Raw genomic sequence first — 18,785 nt, forward strand, 5'->3', positions numbered from 1 at the left:
CACACGGAAGCATTTGAATTTGCCAAGAAAGTCGAGGACAAGATCAAAGATTGAAAAATATTCAACTCTTAACACCTACTCGGACACTGCTATCTCGCAGAGAAGATATGGAACTCTAAACTTTAAACTATTATATTTAAGAGTTGCCTAAAATTCGAAATAAGAATTGGGTATATTTCCTGCAACGGATATATAATACTAACATTCTAGTACTAACCTCTAACAACTATTAATAATCAAGAATATTAACTAACACTAACTAATGATAATAAGATTATTTAGATTATTTAAGAATTAATTAAAAGTATGAAATATAAGTAAAGTATGATTCAGGTATTTTATAATGAGAAATGTTTGATGGACGTCTCTCTGATGTTTTCGTTTTTGATTATTCTTTGATAAATGTTTATATTATACAAAACTAATATTTCAATTTGAGACTACTAATTATACCATTAATGGAATATAATCAATATTTCTTTCCCCCCCACAAATTGTATGCATCGAATTGGAAACTTTCCTTTCAAGGAAAGCACGGAGCTAGTATTTTTATAAACCAAAAGCTACGGAAGTCCATAGATGCTTAGCCACATTAGGGTGGCTATCACTAACTGCACTAATTGTAGTTGTAGTTGCTTTTCTTTTTTACTTTCCACACTTTACTAACCCTATTAGCTATCACCTTTTTTTAATCTTATATCACATTATATTTTGTATTTGGAATGGAATTGCATATTTTATTTAAGGAGATACGTTCGGATGGAAAACAGACGTGACCTAAAATTCATCTACCTGAAGTTCAAGTATAAGGTAGGGTTGAGTGTGCTGAATCATCTGCTCTACCACTTAATCACAAGATGCAAGACATGAATATAAAAATTGGGGGTGAGGGAATTAAATTCTGTAGTTGGAATGTTAAGGGAATTAATGAACCTATCAAGAGAGGCAAAGTGTTAGCTCATTTAAAATCATTGAAAACAGATATAATATTTCTCCAGGAGACACATCTTAAAAAGGAAGCACAACACAGACTGAAAGCAAAATGGATTGCTAAAGCGTACCATTCTTCATTCTCACATAAATCAAGAGGTGTTGCAATATTAATTCGTAGAGGTATACCCTTTAAACATATATCAACGATAGAAGACATTGAAGGCAGATATATTATAATAATAGGGGAGTTATACTTAAAAAAGGTGACTCTCCTCAATGTGTATGGACCAAATTTTGATAGCCCTCTGTTTTTTAAGAGAATTCTTAACAATATCCCGGAAGGTACACAACAAAACTTAATAATCGGTGGAGATTTAAATTGTACATTGGATGCTTGTTTGGATAGATCATCAACTCAAAGAAAACTAAAATCTCGATCAAGTGAATTTTTAAATTCATACATTAATACTACTAATATTAAGGACGTTTGGAGAATTGAAAATCCATCGGGCCGAGAATATTCATTTTACTCACCAGTACATAAAACTTACTCAAGGATAGACTATTTTTTAGTAGATTCAAAACTTATCCCATTCACCTATAACTCACAATATCATAACATCATAATCTCAGACCACGCACCATTAACATTTACCATCAAAGTAAACGGAATGGCAGAGACACAGTCACAATGGAGATTTAATCCCCAAATCTTAAAAGATAAGTCATGTAATGAATATCTAGTAAAACAGATTAAAATGTTTTTTGAGGCTAACGATAGCCCTGAAATCTCTGCCTCCCTTCTTTGGGAAACATTTAAAGCATTTGTACGAGGAGCATTAATTTCTTCCATATCATTTTTTAATAAAGAGAATAGGGCCAAACAACAGAAACTGGAAATGGAAATAAAGCAATTAGACACAGAAAATGCAGCAGCACCATCCACGATAAAACACAATAAAATTGCAGTATTGAAATATAAATTAAACAAGATTTATTCAGACCAAGTTATAAAACTTTATCAACATACAAAACAATTAAATTTTGAATTTGGTGACAAACCACAAAAACTATTAGCGCGTCAACTTCGCAAATTGGACGGGGAAAAAAACAATATACAAAATTAGAACAGATAAGGGAGAAACATTAACACTGCCTAAAGATATTAATGATAGATTTCTACAATACTACCAAAAATTGTATTCATCTAAAATAACAGAACAATCAACGGGAATGGAAACATTTTTACAGAATTGTAAGCTTGCGGGTCTAGATCAGAAAGAGAGAGAATTGCTAGGGGCTGAAATTACGATAAAAGACATTGAAGAATCAATAAAGTCCTTAAAAAACGGAAAGTCGGCAGGACCCGATGGTCTAAATTCGGAATTTTATAAAAAAAATTATGATTTGCTTTCCCCACGCCTACAGACAATGTACAAATACGCATATACTCAACAGAAACTCCCAGAAACTTTAAATGAATCTACAATCATACTTATACCAAAAACGGACAAGGATCTTGAAGACCCAGGTTCATACAGAGCTATAGCCCTCTTAAATACTGATCAGAAAATATTAACTAAGATTCTATCTAATAGATTGAGCTTAGTGATCAGTAAATTAATACATCCCGACCAAACAGGGTTTATCCCCAAACGGTATTCATTTTTTAATCTGAGAAGATTATTTAATATTATATACTCCAATAGAATCCCTAACGCAGAGCTAGCAATTATCTCATTAGATGCTGAAAAAGCATTTGACCAGGTAGAATGGCCATATTTATTTTCGGTGATGGAAAAATTTCAACTAGGAGAGAAGTACTGTACATGGGTTAAATTGTTATATTCTAACCCAACAGCTAGAATATTAACAAACAAAATGTTATCAACTAAATTTAATCTCTCTAGAGGCTGTAGACAAGGATGCTCACTATCCCCACTATTATTTGCTTTTGCAATCGAACCCCTAGCAGTTAGAAACCATCCAGGAATATTTGGATACAATACTAGAGACACAAGGAATAAAATCTCCTTATATGCAGATGATATACTAATATATATTACAAAATTAGAAACTAGTATTCCAAACCTATTAAATCTAATAACTCAATTTGGTCAGTTTTCGGGATATAGAATCAATTGGAATAAAAGCGAAATCATGCCAATAACAAAATTCAATTTACATACAATTCAACAATCCCCTTTTAAAATAGTTAAAGATAAATTTAAATACTTAGGAATCTATGTAACTAAGACATATACCTCTTTATTTAAACTAAATTTCCCACCCTTACTGAATAAACTACATAAGAATATTCAATACTGGAAAACACTCCCCATTTCAATGCTTGGGAGAATTAATGCTATAAAAATGATTTTTTTACCGCAACTGCTGTACCTACTTCAATTAATTCCGATATATATCCCAAAAACTTTTTTCAAAAAAGTCGATTCCATTGTTACAAGTTTTGTCTGGGATTATAAGAATCATAGAATAAGTAAAAAACATTTATGTAAATCAAAGATAAATGGAGGTCTGGCTTTGCCAAATTTCTTATTTTATTTTTGGGCAGTCCATATTAAAAACATGAATTTTTGGCTGGAAGAAATGGACCAACAACCAGATTGGCTAATGATGGAAAAGGAAGACTGTCTACCTTTTGAAATTGGACCGATCATATTTGCCCCCACAAAACTGCACAAAAAAACCTATAAAGAAAACCCCATAATACATAGTGGAATACGAATTTGGAAACAAAAAAAAAATGATTTAAAATTGAATAATATACCACTCTGCCTTCCCATTGTAAATAATCCTTTATTCAAATCATCCTTTATGGACAAAGGTTTCACACAATGGAAAAATCATGGAATCAAAAATATAGGACATCTTTATGGGAAAGGTACTTTTCTTTCATTTCAAGAGTTACATTGAATTATGGACTGCACTCAAATAATTTCTTCAGATATCTACAAATTAGAGATTATGTTAAATCTAATACACAAGTTTACAGGAATAGGGAATCAGAAATTCTTGATGAATGTCTGAACAAGCATCCTAATACTGAAAAACTAATAGCTTATATTTATAACACCCTACTAAATAACGAGGTACCACCGACCGAACCATATAGATACAAATGGGAAAATGAAATAGGTCATCCTATCACGAAAGATATGTGGGACGAAAGTTTACAACAAATACATCAATGTTCATTAAATGCCAGACATACTTTAATACAATTCAAGGTCTTACATAGACTACACTTCTCTAAAATAAAACTAAATAGAATCTTCCCACAAATCTCTCCTATTTGTGATAAATGTCTACATTTAGAGGCTAATTTAACACATACGTTTGCAAACTGTATAAAACTTAAACATTTCTGGACTGATATTTTTGAAATAACTTCAGAAGTTATTAATACAAAACTGGACCCAGACACAAAATTAATAATACTTGGAATATCAGAACAAAGCTTAACACTCACAACAAACCAAAGAAACTTCCTCAATTACAGTATAATAACCGGAAAAAAATTAATATTAAAATGTTGGAAAGGCCCTACAACCCCCACAATTAAAATGTGGATTACGGAAATGTCGGAGACCCTATACTTAGAAAGAATTAGACTTGTCTTAATGGACAAACAAGATCTTTTCCATAAAATTTGGCTCCATTCATTAACTATCTGAAGGGATAGATTGGCACAGCACGAGGACCCAGCTGAAACTTGAACTCAGGAACAGATGAAAAACTATACTTTATAACCTACGAACCTATCTCCATTGATGTATTACAGGTAACCCATTCCACCTCCCTTGTTTTTCTGTTGTGTTGTTTTTTTGTTTTGTTTTTGCTTTCTTTTTTATTTGTAACTTTCTACCCTCTCTTCTTCTCGCTTTCTATAAAAAATAAAAATACTAGAAGCAGAAGTAATTGATAATGGAAAATTTTAATAATGTATGACTGATTTATATGAAAAGTTTTTTTTTTACTATAATATGTAACTACATTTTATAATATGTCTACTTCTAATAAATAAATTAAAAAAAAAAAAAAAAAAAAAAAAAAAATAGAAATAAAAATAATAATAAATACTTTATTGATCCCCTCAGGGAAATTCAGATGTCCAGAAGCCCCCAATCAACAAACCCACAGATTCAAAACGAACGCAGACAGAAAATACATAGAATACAATTTGGACACTACCTGAGAGCAATAAATACTTAAAAAGACCAATAATTAAGAGTTAAAAATTAAAAATTGCAAAATGCATCCCCCTACAGCCTAGCAGTCCGAATTATAAAATCTAATGGCTGCAGGGGTGAAGGATCTCCTGAACCGCTCCGTTCTACAGGGCAGGGAGAGGAGCCGGTTGTTGTTCCGAGTGCTCTTTTGACTCTCTAGAATTACATGGAGGGGGTGCCCGGGGTTTTTCAGGATGACCTGCACCTTGTGCCTCATACGCCTCTCAAGCACATCCATCCCAGAGTCTACTCTCCCCTCCAGCACTGAGCTAGCTCGTTTAACCAGTCTGTCCAGCTTCTTGCTGTTTTTTGCACTAATGCTGTTTCCCCAGCAGACAACAGCCTAGAAAATAACACTTGCAACCACAGTGTTGTAAAACATGTGCAGCATATCATTACACACATTGAAGGATTTGAGTCTTCTGAGGAAAAAGAGTCTGCTCTGGCCTTTTTTGTAGAGGGAGTCAGAGTTGACAGACCAGTCCAGTTTGTTATCAAGGTGCACTCCAAGGTATTTATATGTCTGCACCACCTCAATGTCAGCCCCTGCAGCGTTGACCGGCTGAAGGGGGAGCTTGGACCTGCCAAAGTTAACCACCATCTCTTTAGTCTTAGTTGTGTTCAGGATGAGACAGGATGAGTTATCGCAGGTAGCTCCGAGATTAGATGTTCAAGACTTATTAGACTACAACACGCTGGCATTAGTGAAAATGTTTAATTGACTGTGTTATGGACACACATAGTTTAGGCCCTCAACTTCATGAATGAATGAGTGAATGAATGAGTGAATGAATGAATGAATGAATGAATGAATGAATGAATGAATGAATGAATGAATGAATGAATGAGTGAGTGAGTGAGTGAATGAATTTATTCACATTATAAAAGGGTGCAATTAAATTAATTAAAGTCCATACATATTTTAGATCTTACCTTTCAGTTAGAGTTGATTCCTGGCTGTCTTCTTTGTGTTCCAGCAACTCAGCAGCGACTTTGCTTTCAAGACTTTCTTCCACTTCTATCCACTTAGCAGCACATTCTTCAGCCTTTTTCATGCTTTTCTCACTAAATTCAATTACCCTGCTGCAAGATTCCATGACATGTATTCCACAGAACAACAAAGAACCTTCATCGGAATCTCCAGTAAAAAAGGCATCTGTAGAGGCACCCTCAGCCATTTTGTGTGCTAGCCTGAAGGAAAGTGCGTGATTGGCCAACTGGCAGACAACTCAATGTTAAAAGTGCTTTGATTGGACTAAAAATTACCCGAAATGTTTCCGGTTTTTCTCTAATTTAATAAAAATGTGCAAGTCTTGTTCATGACGAGTTTCAGGGGTGATTTATATACTTTTTTTACACAATATGTGAAAATTTCATGTAGTTTGGTGACTTGGGTCACGAAACACTGGAATAAATAACTGATTTTCAGGTAAGCAGATTTTTGACCACACGGGATAAAACTATACAGGAATATGTAAAAATGTTATGCTCAGAGCATCATATTTTACACACACACACACACACGCACGCATACGCACACACGCACGCACGCGCACACACACGCACACCCTTGATATTATATTAATATTATTCATTGGCTCCTTTTACCCCATCCCCGCCCTATCTCGAGGGGCAGAGAGAGTGGGGTAGAGAAAGGGAAAGAGGGAGTGGGGGAAGGGAGAGGGGGGAGAGAGAGGAGGGAGTGAGGGGGGGTGGAGGAAGGGGGGAGAGAGGGGGTAGGGGTGGAGAGGGGGGATGGAGATGGGGGAGGGGGGAGCAATAGACAATAGGTGGAGGAGTAGGCCATTTGGCCCTTCAAGCAAGCACCGCCATTCAATGTGATCATGGCTGCTCATCCCCAATCAGTACCCCGTTCCTGCTTTCTCCCCATATCCCCTGACTGCTATTTTTAAGAGCCCTATCTAGCTTTCTCTTGAAAGCATCCAGAGAACCTGCCTCCACTGCCCTCTGAGGGAGAGAATTCCACAGATTCACCACTCTCTTATTCTCGTCTCCATTCTAAAAGGCTTACTCCTTTTTCTTAAACTGTTGCCCCTTGTTCTGGATTTCCCCCAACATTGGGAACATGTTTCCTGCCTCTAGCGTGTCCAACCCCTTAACAATCTTATATGTTTCAATGATAACCTCTCATCCTTCTAAACTCCAGAGTGCATAAACCCATCTGCTCCTTTCTCTCAGCATATGACAGTCCCGCCATCCCGGGAATTAACCTTGTAAACCTATGCTGCACTCCCTTAATAGCAAGAATGTCCTTCCTCAAACTAGAGGACCAAAACTGCACACAATACTCCAGGTGTGGTCTCACTAGGGCTCTGTACAACTGCAGAAGGACCTCTTTGCTCTGATATTCGATTCCTCTTGTTACAAAGGCCAACATGCCATTCACTTTCTTCACTGCCTGCTGTACCTGCATGCTTACTTTCATAGACTGATGAACAAGGACCCCCAGATCCCATTGTACTTCCCCTTTTCCCAACTTGACGCCATTTAGATAGTAATCTGCCTTCCTGTTTTTGCTACCAAAGTGGATAACTTCACATTTATCCGCATTAAACTTCATCTGCCATTCATCTGCCCACTCCCCCAACCTGTCCAAGGCACCCTGCATTCTCATAGCATCCTCCTTACAATTCACACTGCCACCCAGCTTTGTGTCATCTGCAAATTTGCTAATGTTACTTTGAATCCCTTCATCCAAATCATTGATGTATATTGTAAATAGCTGCGGTCCCAGCACCGAGCCATGCGGTACCCCACTAGTCACTGCCTGTCATTCTCAAAGGGACCCGTTAATCCCGTCTCCTGGTTTCCTGTCTGCCAACCAGTTCTCTATCCATGTCAGCACTCTACCCCCGATACCATGTGCCCTAATTTTGCCCACTAATTTCCTATGTGGGTCCTTATCAAATGCTTTCTGAAAGTCCACGTACACTACAGCCACTGGCTCTCCCTTGACATTTTCCTAGTTACATCTTCAAAAAATTCCCTCCCGCTCGCCGAGTTCAAGTCCGCCCTCTTCCTCTCTCTCCCCCCTCCCCTCCTCCTTCTCCCTCCACAGGGAGGGAGAGGAGAGAAGGGGGGGGTGGAGGAGGGAAGAGAGGAGAGGGGAAGAAAACAAGGAGGGGGGTAGAGGGTGAGGGGGGGGTGAGGAGAGAGTAGGGGGGAGGAGAGGGGGAGGGAGGAGAGAGGGGGGAGGAGAGAGGGGGGAGGAGAGAGGGGGAGAGGAGAGAGGGGTGAGAGAGAGGGGGGAAGAGAGAGGGGGGAAGAGAGAGGGGGGAAGAGAGAGGGGGGGGAGAGAGAGGAGGGGAAGAGAGAGGGGGAGGTGAGAGGGGAGGAAAGAGGTTGGAGGAGAGAGGGGGAGGAGAGAGGGGGAGGAGTGAGGGGGAGGAGAGAGGGGGAGGAGAGAGGGGGAGGAGAGAGGGGGGAGGAGAGAGGGGGAGGAGAGGGACATATGTGAACATTGGGCATTGTGACATCACACGATGGAACGTTCACCATTGGATCGAGCTCCTGCAAAGGCATATGTAAATAGATCCATTCCGATTGGACATGTGTGAACATCGGGCATTGTGACATCACACGATGGAACGTTCACCATGGGCTGGGGCTGGTGATGATTCTATGGGTGAGAAGTCAGTTTATTTTTGAAATATTGGGGGGGGGGGGGGGGGATTTGATTAAAAATGTGCGCTTAAACACGACGAAATGTAATGAGGAGCGGATACTTAGAAAGAAAAGTGAAATCTCTTCCGAAATGGAAAAGATGTCGGCGATTCAGCTTTCTCCCTTATCCTTAAACTTTGACCCCTTGTTCTGCTCTTCCCCAACATCCGGAACAATGTTTCTGCATCTAGCCCGTCCAACCCCTTAAGAATTTTATACGTTTCTATAAGATACCCCCTTAATATTCTAAAATCTAGCGAGTACAAACCAAGTCTATCCAGTCTTTCTTCATATGAAAATCCTGACATTCCAGGAATCAGTCTGGTGAACCTTCTCTGTACTGTCACTATGGCAACGATGTCTTTGAGCATTGGGCATTGTGACATCACACGATGGAACGTTCACCATTAGCTGGGGCTCCAGCATAGGCATATGTAAATGGATCCATTCCGATTGGACATCTGTGAGCATTGGGCATTGTGACATCACACGATGGAACGTTCACCATGGGCTGGGGCTGGTGCTGAGTCTATGGGTGTGAAGCCAGTTTATTTTTGAAATATGGGGGGGGGGGGGGGGGGGGGGGGAAGGATTTGATTAAAAACGTGTACTTAAACACGATGAAATGTAATGAGGAGCGGATACTTAGAAAGAAAAGCGAAATCTCTACCGAAATGGAAAAGATGTCGGCGATTCTGCGTCTGGTTTCGGAGTTGCAGGGAATCAAATGAAGAAATGCAGCCGGCAGCCGTACATGTAAATGGATCCATTCCGATTGGACATCTGCGAGCATCGGCCATTCCGATTGGACATCTGCGAGTATTGGGCACGAATCAAAAGGCAGAAAGGGAGCCGGACGGCAGCCGGTCGGATGGCACGAGAGTTTTAATAGTATACTAGACCAAGTGCAGACCCGTTGGGTCTGTTTCCCCAACGGCGTTTGGGGGGGGGGGGGGTGAGAAGAGGGGAGGGAGGGGAGAGGAGGAGGAGGAAACGGGATAGATTTCGGAGGGAAAGGAGAGCGGGGTAGGGGGGGAGAGATGGGGAGAGAGATGTGGGGGAGGGGGGATGGGGAAGATGGGGAGGAGGGAGGGAGAGGGGTGGGGGAGAGAGGGGAAAGAGTGGGGAGGGAGAGTTGAGGGGAAGGGGGAGAGAAGGGGGGGAGAAGGTTTTAATGAAAAAAATGGACATAAACTTAACGAAATGTAATGAGGAGTGGATAGCTGGAAGGGAAAGTGAAATGTCTACTGAAATGGCTGCTTGTATGGGTGAGAAGCCAGTTTATTTTTGAAAAACTGGGGAGGGGGGGGGGGGGGGGGGGGGAGAAGGATTTGATTAAAAACGTGTACTTAAACACGACGAAATGTAATGAGGCGCGGATACTTAGAAAGAAATGTGAAATCTCTACTGAAATGGAAAAGATGTTGGCGATTCTGCTTTCCCCCTTATCCTTAAACTTTGACCCCTTGTTCTGGTCTTCCCCAACATCCGGAACAATTTTTTTTGCATCTAGCCCGTCCAACCCCTTAAGAATTTTATACGTTTCTATAAGATACCCCCTTAATCCTCTAAAATCTAGCGAGCACAAGGCGAGTCTATCCAGTTTTTCTTCATATGAAAGTTCTGACATCCCAGGAATCAGTCTGGTGAACCTTCTCTGTACTCCCTCTCTATGGCAACGATGTCTTTGAGCATTGGGCCTTGTGACATCACACGATGGAACGTTCACCATTGGCTGGGGCTCCTGCATAGGCATATGTAAATGATTCCATTCCAATTGGACATATGTGAACATTGGGCATTGTGACATCACACGATGGAACATTCAGCAGGGGCTGGGGCTGGTGCAGCTTCTGTGGGTGTGAAGCCAGTTTAGTTTTGAAATATTGGGGGGGGGGGGGGGGGGGAGGATTTGATTAAAAACGTGTACTTAAACACGACGGAATGTAATGAGGTGCGGATACTTAGAAAGAAAAGTGAAATCTCTACCGAAATGGAAAAGACGTCGGCGATTCTGCGTCCGGTATCGGAGTTGCAGGGAATCAAAGGAAGAAATTCGGCCGGAAGCCGTACATCTAAATGGATCCATTCCGATTGGACGTCTGCGAGCGTCGGGCATCGCGATTGGATGTCTGCGAGCATCGGGCATTGTGACATCGCACGGCGGGAACGAATCGAAAGGCAGGAAGGGATCCGGACGCCAGTCGGTCGAATGGGACGAGAGTTTTAATATATAACTAGACCAAGTGCAGACCCGTTGGGTCTGTTTCCCCAACGGCGTTTGGGGGGGGGGGGAGGTGTGAGAAGAGGGGAGGGAGGGGAGGGAGGGGAGAGGAGGAGGAGGAAACAAGATAGATTTGGGAGGGAAAGGAGAGCGGGGTAGGGGGTGAGAGATGGGGAGAGAGATTTGGGGGAGGGGGGATGGGGAAGATGTGGAGGAGGGAGGGAGAGGGAGAGGGAGAGGGGTGGGGGAGAGAGGGGAAAGAGTGGGGAGGGAGAGTGGAGGGGAAGGGGGAGAGAAGTGGAAGAGTGGGGAGGGAGGGGTAGGGGGAGTGATGTACCTGAATTCTCTCCATAGCCCCTGATGCCTTTAGCCAACGCAGCCGTTCCCTACCCGTAGCCCCCACTGGGGGGGGGGGGGAGGCATCACACACACTAACCACCCCCACACACAGTTGGAAAAGTGTATAAAGACCGTTCCCTACCTGTAGCCCCCAGGGGAGACGTGGTCGTCGAAGTCGGGTCCCGGCCGTCTTAAAATAGCGTATCTTGAAGTCGTCGAAGTCGGGTCTGTCTCGGCAACGCGGGGGGGGGGGTTGTGGCGGGGCGGCATCACACACACGAAGCATCCCCACACACAGAGCCTTAAAAGTGTAATGCCCCAACGCAGCCGTTGCCTACCCGTAGCCCCCACGGGAGACGTGGTCCTCGAAGTAGAGCCGTTCCCGAAAGGCCGTTTTTAAATGGCGTCGCTTGAGGTTGTGCTGCGGGCGCCAGCAGCTGTTATGGTCGCTGGCCAGCAGGAGGCGACAAAATGAGTGAGTGGGGGGGGGGAAGGTTTTAATGAAAAAAATGGACATAAACATAACGAAATGTAATGAGGAGTGGATAGCTGGAAGGGAAAGTGAAATGTCTACCGAAATGGCTGCTTGTATGGGTGAGAAGCCAGTTTTTTTTTTGAAAAACTGGGGGGGGGGGAGAAGGTGCAGATTAAAAACGTGCACTTAAACACGACGAAATGTAATGAGGAGCGGATACTTTGAAAGAAAAGTGAAATCTCTACCAAAATGGAAAAGATGTCGGCGATTCTGCTTCCCCCCTTATCCTTAAACTTTGACCCCTTGTTCTGGTCTTCCCCAACATCCGGAACAATCTTTCTGCATCTAGCCCGTCCAACCCCTTAAGAATTTTATACGTTTCTATAAGATACCCCCTTAATCTTCTAAAATCTAGCGAGTACAAGGCGAGTCTATCCAGTTTTTCTTCATATGAAAGAACTGACATCCCAGAAATCAGTCTGGTGAACCTTCTCTGTACTCCCTCTCTATGGCAACGATGTCTTTGAGCATTGGGCATTGTGACATCACACGATGGAACGTTCACCATTGGCTGGGGCTCCTGCATAGGCCTAAATGATCCATTCCGATTGGACATATGTGAACATTGGGCATTGTGACATCACACGATGGAACGTTCAGCAGGGGCTGGGGCTGGTGAAGCTTCTGTGGGTGTGAAGCCAGTTTAGTTTTGAAATATTGGGGGGGGGGGTGAAGGATTTGATTAAAAACGTGTACTTAAACACGACGAAATGTAATGAGGAGCAGATACTTAGAAAGAAAAGTGAAATCTCTACCGAAATGGAAAAGATGTCGGCGATTCTGCGTCCGGTTTCGGAGTTGCAGGGAATCAAAGGAAGAAATGCGGCCGGAAGCCGTACATGTAAATGGATCCGTTCCGATTGGACGTCTGCGAGCGTCGGGCATCGCGATTGGACGTCTGCGAGCATCGGGCATTGTGACATCGCACGGCGGGAACGAATCGAAAGGCAGGAAGGGATCCGGACGCCAGCCGGACGGATGGGGCGAGAGTTTTATATAATAGATAGATAGATAGAAGATAGATAGATAGAAGATAGATAGATATATAGATTCAGTTTCAGATCAATGGGCTATACATCAAATATAAATAAAACAATACAACACTGCAAAATTCTTATGAGTGCAGCTGTATGTACTCCTTATCAAGGGACCAAATAATGAACCAATTTAAATCCTGAAAGATGATCAATATCACTGTCTTTTGATGTGCAGCTTTAACACTTTGCAAAGACACAGCTAGATTTTAAATAAAATGTCCATGACAGCTGATTACCACCATCTCTCAAGACGCTAAAGTAAATGATCAACCTGGTGTTGATTAGAAGAAGGCACTGCATTTGTTTTAATGGCCAAAATTGAGCTAATCAGTGCCTTGATGTTGGCCTGAGATAGGATATTGATATTGGTTTGTCAATACTTCCAGTGAATTTGGAGGCATCTGCAGAGATAGCATTGGAGTTATTTTTCTAGTTTGTTGACCTGCCTTAGCAGGTAGTCCAGGTGTCAGTAACAAATGGGAGTGCAGGAATACCTGCAGTCAGATTGAGTTTTTCTGCTGGTTAGAGGTATTGATGTCCAAACACCTTTTTCCTCAATTGAATAATGACTGCTGGAGCATTAAAGAAAATGATGAATTTTATCATTGAAGTGAGCCTTCATTAAAAATAGTTTCCAAAAGATGAGAAAAGGTCTGTGCTTTTTGATGTACAACCTTGCCCCTACTACACAGCTCTGCAATCTATACCATGGAACATACAAGTATGGAGTAATACCCATCATCCAGTTCCTCGTTCCTTCAACCTATTACCTGTCATGCTTTGTCCTGCCCTTTCTCCTGGTTTTCTTTCTCCACCCCCCCCCCCCCCCCCTCCCCCCCCACTTCTCCCCCACCCATCCCTACAATCAGTCTGAAGAAAGATCCTGACCCAAAACGTTATCCATTCCTTTTCTAGATGCTGCCTGACCCACTGACACAGAGATTTGAGGTTGCTGCTTTTGGAAAACCTTTCTTTAAGACAGCAAAGATTGAGGAGCTCCAGACAGAAAGTTTGAATATGGCACAAGAAATGGAGATGCACAGGGTCGTAGGGCCGAATGGCCTCCTCCTGCACCGATTTTCTATGTTTCTGTGTTTCTAAATATGGTTAAGAAAGTTGGATGCATAAAATAAATGGCAACAACAATCAGAATGTGCAGCAGATAGAATGAAGAAATCAAGAACTTTTGAAATCCACAGTACCACACTGACTTTGTTTGCAGTCTTCCAATGTTTCACTAGGTGGCAAATATCATTTCAGTCAATTCTTATTAAATTCCATTAATGAGAATTATACCAATGCTTATACGTACATTTTCATTGACTGCATGATATTTGATGGAAGTTCGGCTCCATACATATTCTGCAAAGAGAACAATAAAATTGTCCAACACTTTGTGTCTATTTTCGGTAGAAACCAGCATCTGCAGTTCCTTCCTTTACTAAAATTGTCTCAACAGTTTTCTTAACATGTGGATTACAAATGTTTAAGAAATTTGTGAAACATGCATGATTTTTGCCATAATATCAAATAGAAAATGTTCTGATGCATAGTAAAAGAGGACTGTCGTTGCTGGTCTGGATTTTATTGTGTAAACATGCTGATGTGTATTATGCCCGTTCATACATGTGCAAATCTTGAAATATTGGCTGGTAAGTTGACTTCTCGGAGTTAGCTTACCTCCTCTCACCAAACCCCTCCCACCTGCCTCAAACCCCCACCCCCTCCCAAATTCCTGCCCCCGTCCATCCAAACCACTGCCCCCATCCCAAGCACCTGCCCCCCACCACTGCCGCCTCACGCCATCCCCATCGCATTACCTCACGGCGGGCGCTGGGCGGTTGTGTGTTGTGTGGTCAATGATCCGCTGCCTCTCCTCTCCCTGCCCGGCGCGAGCGCTGTAACGGCCGCCGGGTCTCGCGCTGTAACGGCCGCCGGGTCTCGCGCTGTAACGGCCGCCGGGTCTCGCGCCGCCCCGCCCGCGTGTGCAGCCGCCGACATGGCGCACGGACACGACGCTGCCACCGGCCCGCTGCAGGTACCGAGCTCTCGCCGACCGGGGGACGGGGGGAGTGGACAGCTCTGCCTCACCAGCGGCGGCAAATTCACCCCTCTCTCCCCGAGCTTATGGGAGAAAAGCAGGAACGGGGTACTGATTTTAGATGATCAGCCATGATCATATTGAATGGCGGTGCTGGCTCGAATGGCCTACTCCTGCACCTATTTTGTATGTGTATCATGTCTATCCGATTTATATGTGCAAATACAATGAACATCCCCAATGGCTACACTGTCCTGAGGCGAAGACGTTGGGAGCATTCTGCGATCCAGACAGCGTCTGAGGAGACAGAACCGTCGTCCGCTGAAGACAATGATCCTGGTCCCTGCCCAGCCTTCCTCGTGTTGTTTGTAGTTCCAGATTAGTTTATTTCCATGTTCAGAGTAGCAATGTTACAACATTTTGAGATTTAAAAAATCAAGTCAAGGGGGATTACTGTAGGATTAGTCTAAATGGGTGCTTGGCATGAATTAGACATGTTTGCATGGACTTTTAGTAGCAATGTTACACATTTTTGAGATTTTAAAAATCAAGTCTGCAATTTATCCCATCAGATAAAGCATAAAACGAATTTGACACCTAATTCACTTTTATATCTTCAGTATTAAAAAAGTGATGGCCATTTTCACACTCGGAAATTAGCATCTGTTCCCTGTTGCTTTTCCATTGACTTAACACAAAAAGCTGTGATCGAGGTGTCAAAAGCCCATAACTTTCTTAAAAATTAAGAGAACTGAATGACATTTTCAGTTATAGATTGAAGCATTCTGAAACAAATATAAAACATCTTACTTGGATGACCTGAAATTAAAGCATATAATTAGTTAAATACCTAATTGTTGCTAATTACAAAATTGACCATTGTGATGGAAATAGTAATACACACCCAGACTGCCTTGAAAATTCAAAAATGAGATATTCTCAAGATCAGAACTTTAATATTATTGCATTATATGCTGTAAGTCTGTAACAGATAGGTAAATAAAGTACAATTTCTAGCAATAGACCAAGTCTTTATGGAGAAGATCAGCTGCTAGCTGGCACATTGGCATATCATAATCAGTAGCATCATCATACTCCTCAGATTGTAACCAATAAGCAAGTCTGTACACATTGTTTTTCCTCAACTTTTCAATTTGGCATTGTAAACGTCAAGTTTTTGCTCTGCAAACCACGCATGACATGCCTTTCTGCCCACTACTTTCCCATTTAGAATGTCCCGTAGATTCAATTTCTTACAAAAAAATAACAAACTAATCCCATTCACACAAGAATTCACAATATAACATGATTTTTAAATCTCACTGTCATGAACTTATATGCCAGATGGAAGGAATTGTTTAATTCCCATAAATTAATCTAGAAACATCCACTCAATATAATCAAAATTATTATTTTTTGCATAATACATGTGGCTAAAACTGTTGTGCATATTTAGTATAAAAATATTGACTATGGATAGACAATAACACAAAATATAGATGATTTAGATGCTCTTATGACATGATTGTCCAAAATAAATGAGCATTTAAATCATCTTGCGAGTGGGTGTTTCTGGAACGCGATCGATTGGAACGTTGCCACTGCAGTGAATTTTAACCCCATATCGGCAGGAAAGACACTGCCGGTCCGTATGGGGCCCAAATAACATGTTTGCAATGTACAATTAGATTAAAGCCATCCCAAGAAGCAAGATTATATGTAAAATAGACGACTTACCCTTCGTTTTGTCCTGTTATTATGATCCGTCACGTGTAGGCGTTGAGGGCGTTCGAAGTCGCATTTTATTTTAATCCAATTATTAAATTGTCCAGCAATTTTTTTTAAATCGGGAACGGAAGTCCGATCTATTTTTCTTCATCAGCTAGCAGCCCGAGGAAATCCCTCTCCGACAAGTGATACAAACCTGCATTTTAATCCCACCCACCCCCCCCCCCCCCAAAGGTGCCAAAGTCGCGCACACGGCCAGTGGCAGAACTGCAGCGCCGCTGAAGGTAGGTTTTGTAACATCGCTATTCAGAGGGTATAATGAAACTCCTTGTTCACGTGAAGCTCGCAGTATAAACTATATACATAATGATAAATACAACAGTAAATAGAAGAACCAGTACAAAACAGCAGGGAATGATGCAAGATACTGGTATCAGTTTATTAGTGTCATATGCATGAGACACAGTGAAGAAGTTTGTGTGTGTGTGCTATCCAATCAAACCATACTGCAAAGAGAACCCAGTTACTGTGTTATACAAAAATAGTTACAGAGGAAAGTGCAGATAAAAAAGTGTGCAAAGGCTGGAATGAGGTAGGTTGAGAGATTGGGACGACACCCTCGCTGATAGATGGACCGTTCAATATTCTGATAATTGGGAAGAAGCTGATCCTGAATTCATGCTCTGAAGCCTTTGTATCTTCCGTATGACAGGAGAGAGGGGAAGTTATGGAATGACCATGATGTGAATGGTCTTTGATTATGTTGGCTGCTTTCTTGAGGCAGCGTGGTGTAGATGGATTCAAATGTGGGGTGAGGCCAGATTTTGAGTAATCGCCAACTCACTGCAATATCTTGTGGTCTTGGGAACAGCAGTTGTCAAACAAACGGATGCATCCTGAAAAGGTGCTTTCTACAATGCATCGTTGGAGGCATACAGAACTTCTGTGCAGTGTAAAGTGGGAAAGTAGTGCATAAGCAAAACTTAAGTGCAATAATGGAATAACTAATGGATAAACAATAGGTGCAGGAGTAGGCCCTTCGTGCCAGCACCGCCATTCACTGTGATAATCCACATTCAGTACCCTGCCTTCTCACCATAATCCCATGACTCCGTTATCTTTAGGAGCTCCATCTCTCTCTTGAAAGCATCCAGAGAATTGGCCTCCACTGCCTTCTGAGGCAGAGAATTCCACAGATTCACAACTCTCTGGGTGAAAAAGTTTTTCCTCATCTCAGTTCTAAATGGTGAACCCCTTATTTTTAAACTGTGGCCCCTGGTTCTGGGCTCCCCCAACTTCGGGAACATGTTTCCTGCCTCTAGCGTGTCCAATCCCTTAATAATCTTATATGTTTCTATAAGATATCCTCTCATCCTTCTAAATTCCAGAGTATACAAGCCCAGCTGCTCCATTCTATCAACATATGACAGGCCCACCATCCCAGGAATTAACCTCATGACCCTACGCTGCAAGAATGTCCTTCCTCAAATTTTGAGACCAAAATTGCACACAGTACTCCAGGTGCGGTCTCACTAGGGCCCTGTACAACTCCAGAAGGACCTCTTTGCCCCTATACTCAACTCCTCGTGTTATGAAGGCCAACATTGATAATTGCTCGATCCTAAGCTTCCCCCCAGTCTAGTTTCAGTTAAAACACTGAATCAAGCACTTGAAACCACTAAGTTTTATTTTTCCAAAACCGCGTCACAGATCAAACACTGTACCTATCCCACCGCGGGTTCGATCCTTGCGTCTGCCTTTTCAAGCCCTCTAGGCCTCGCTCAGACAGTGACACTCCAGAAGTTCATGCAGTCCCGAGCGCTCTTCCAGATAATCGACGCTGAGCCCGCATGATCGCGGATTTTTATATGTCCCGGGACCTCGAGGGGCTGAACCACATGGGGGTGGTCTCTCAATAACCCAATTACAGTTATCGATTAACCCCATACATAACAGGCATTCCCCTAACCCAATGATACAACAGTTCAATACATTGTATTCAAAACGGACT

The 18,785-nt window shown here is 42.1% G+C and overlaps 1 protein-coding gene across 3 annotated transcripts in view; it reads left to right on the plus strand.

Moving 5' to 3' along the window:
• The first annotated feature begins 14,933 nt into the window (after window positions 1-14,933).
• syce3 (synaptonemal complex central element protein 3) overlaps window positions 14,934-18,785 on the plus strand; it is a 37,323-nt gene continuing 33,471 nt past the window's right edge. The window contains exon 1 of one of the 3 annotated variants that reach the window (XM_033029936.1): window positions 14,934-15,043. In XM_033029936.1, coding sequence (XP_032885827.1) covers window positions 15,005-15,043 — 39 coding nt within the window. In that variant the 5' untranslated portion in view covers window positions 14,934-15,004. The remainder of the gene's footprint in view (window positions 15,044-18,785) is intronic. The other 2 variants (XM_033029935.1, XR_004413494.1) reach the window with 2 other exon arrangements.

Source organism: Amblyraja radiata, chromosome 11, assembly GCF_010909765.2.
Source record: "Amblyraja radiata isolate CabotCenter1 chromosome 11, sAmbRad1.1.pri, whole genome shotgun sequence".
NCBI classification, from domain to species: domain Eukaryota; kingdom Metazoa; phylum Chordata; class Chondrichthyes; order Rajiformes; family Rajidae; genus Amblyraja; species Amblyraja radiata.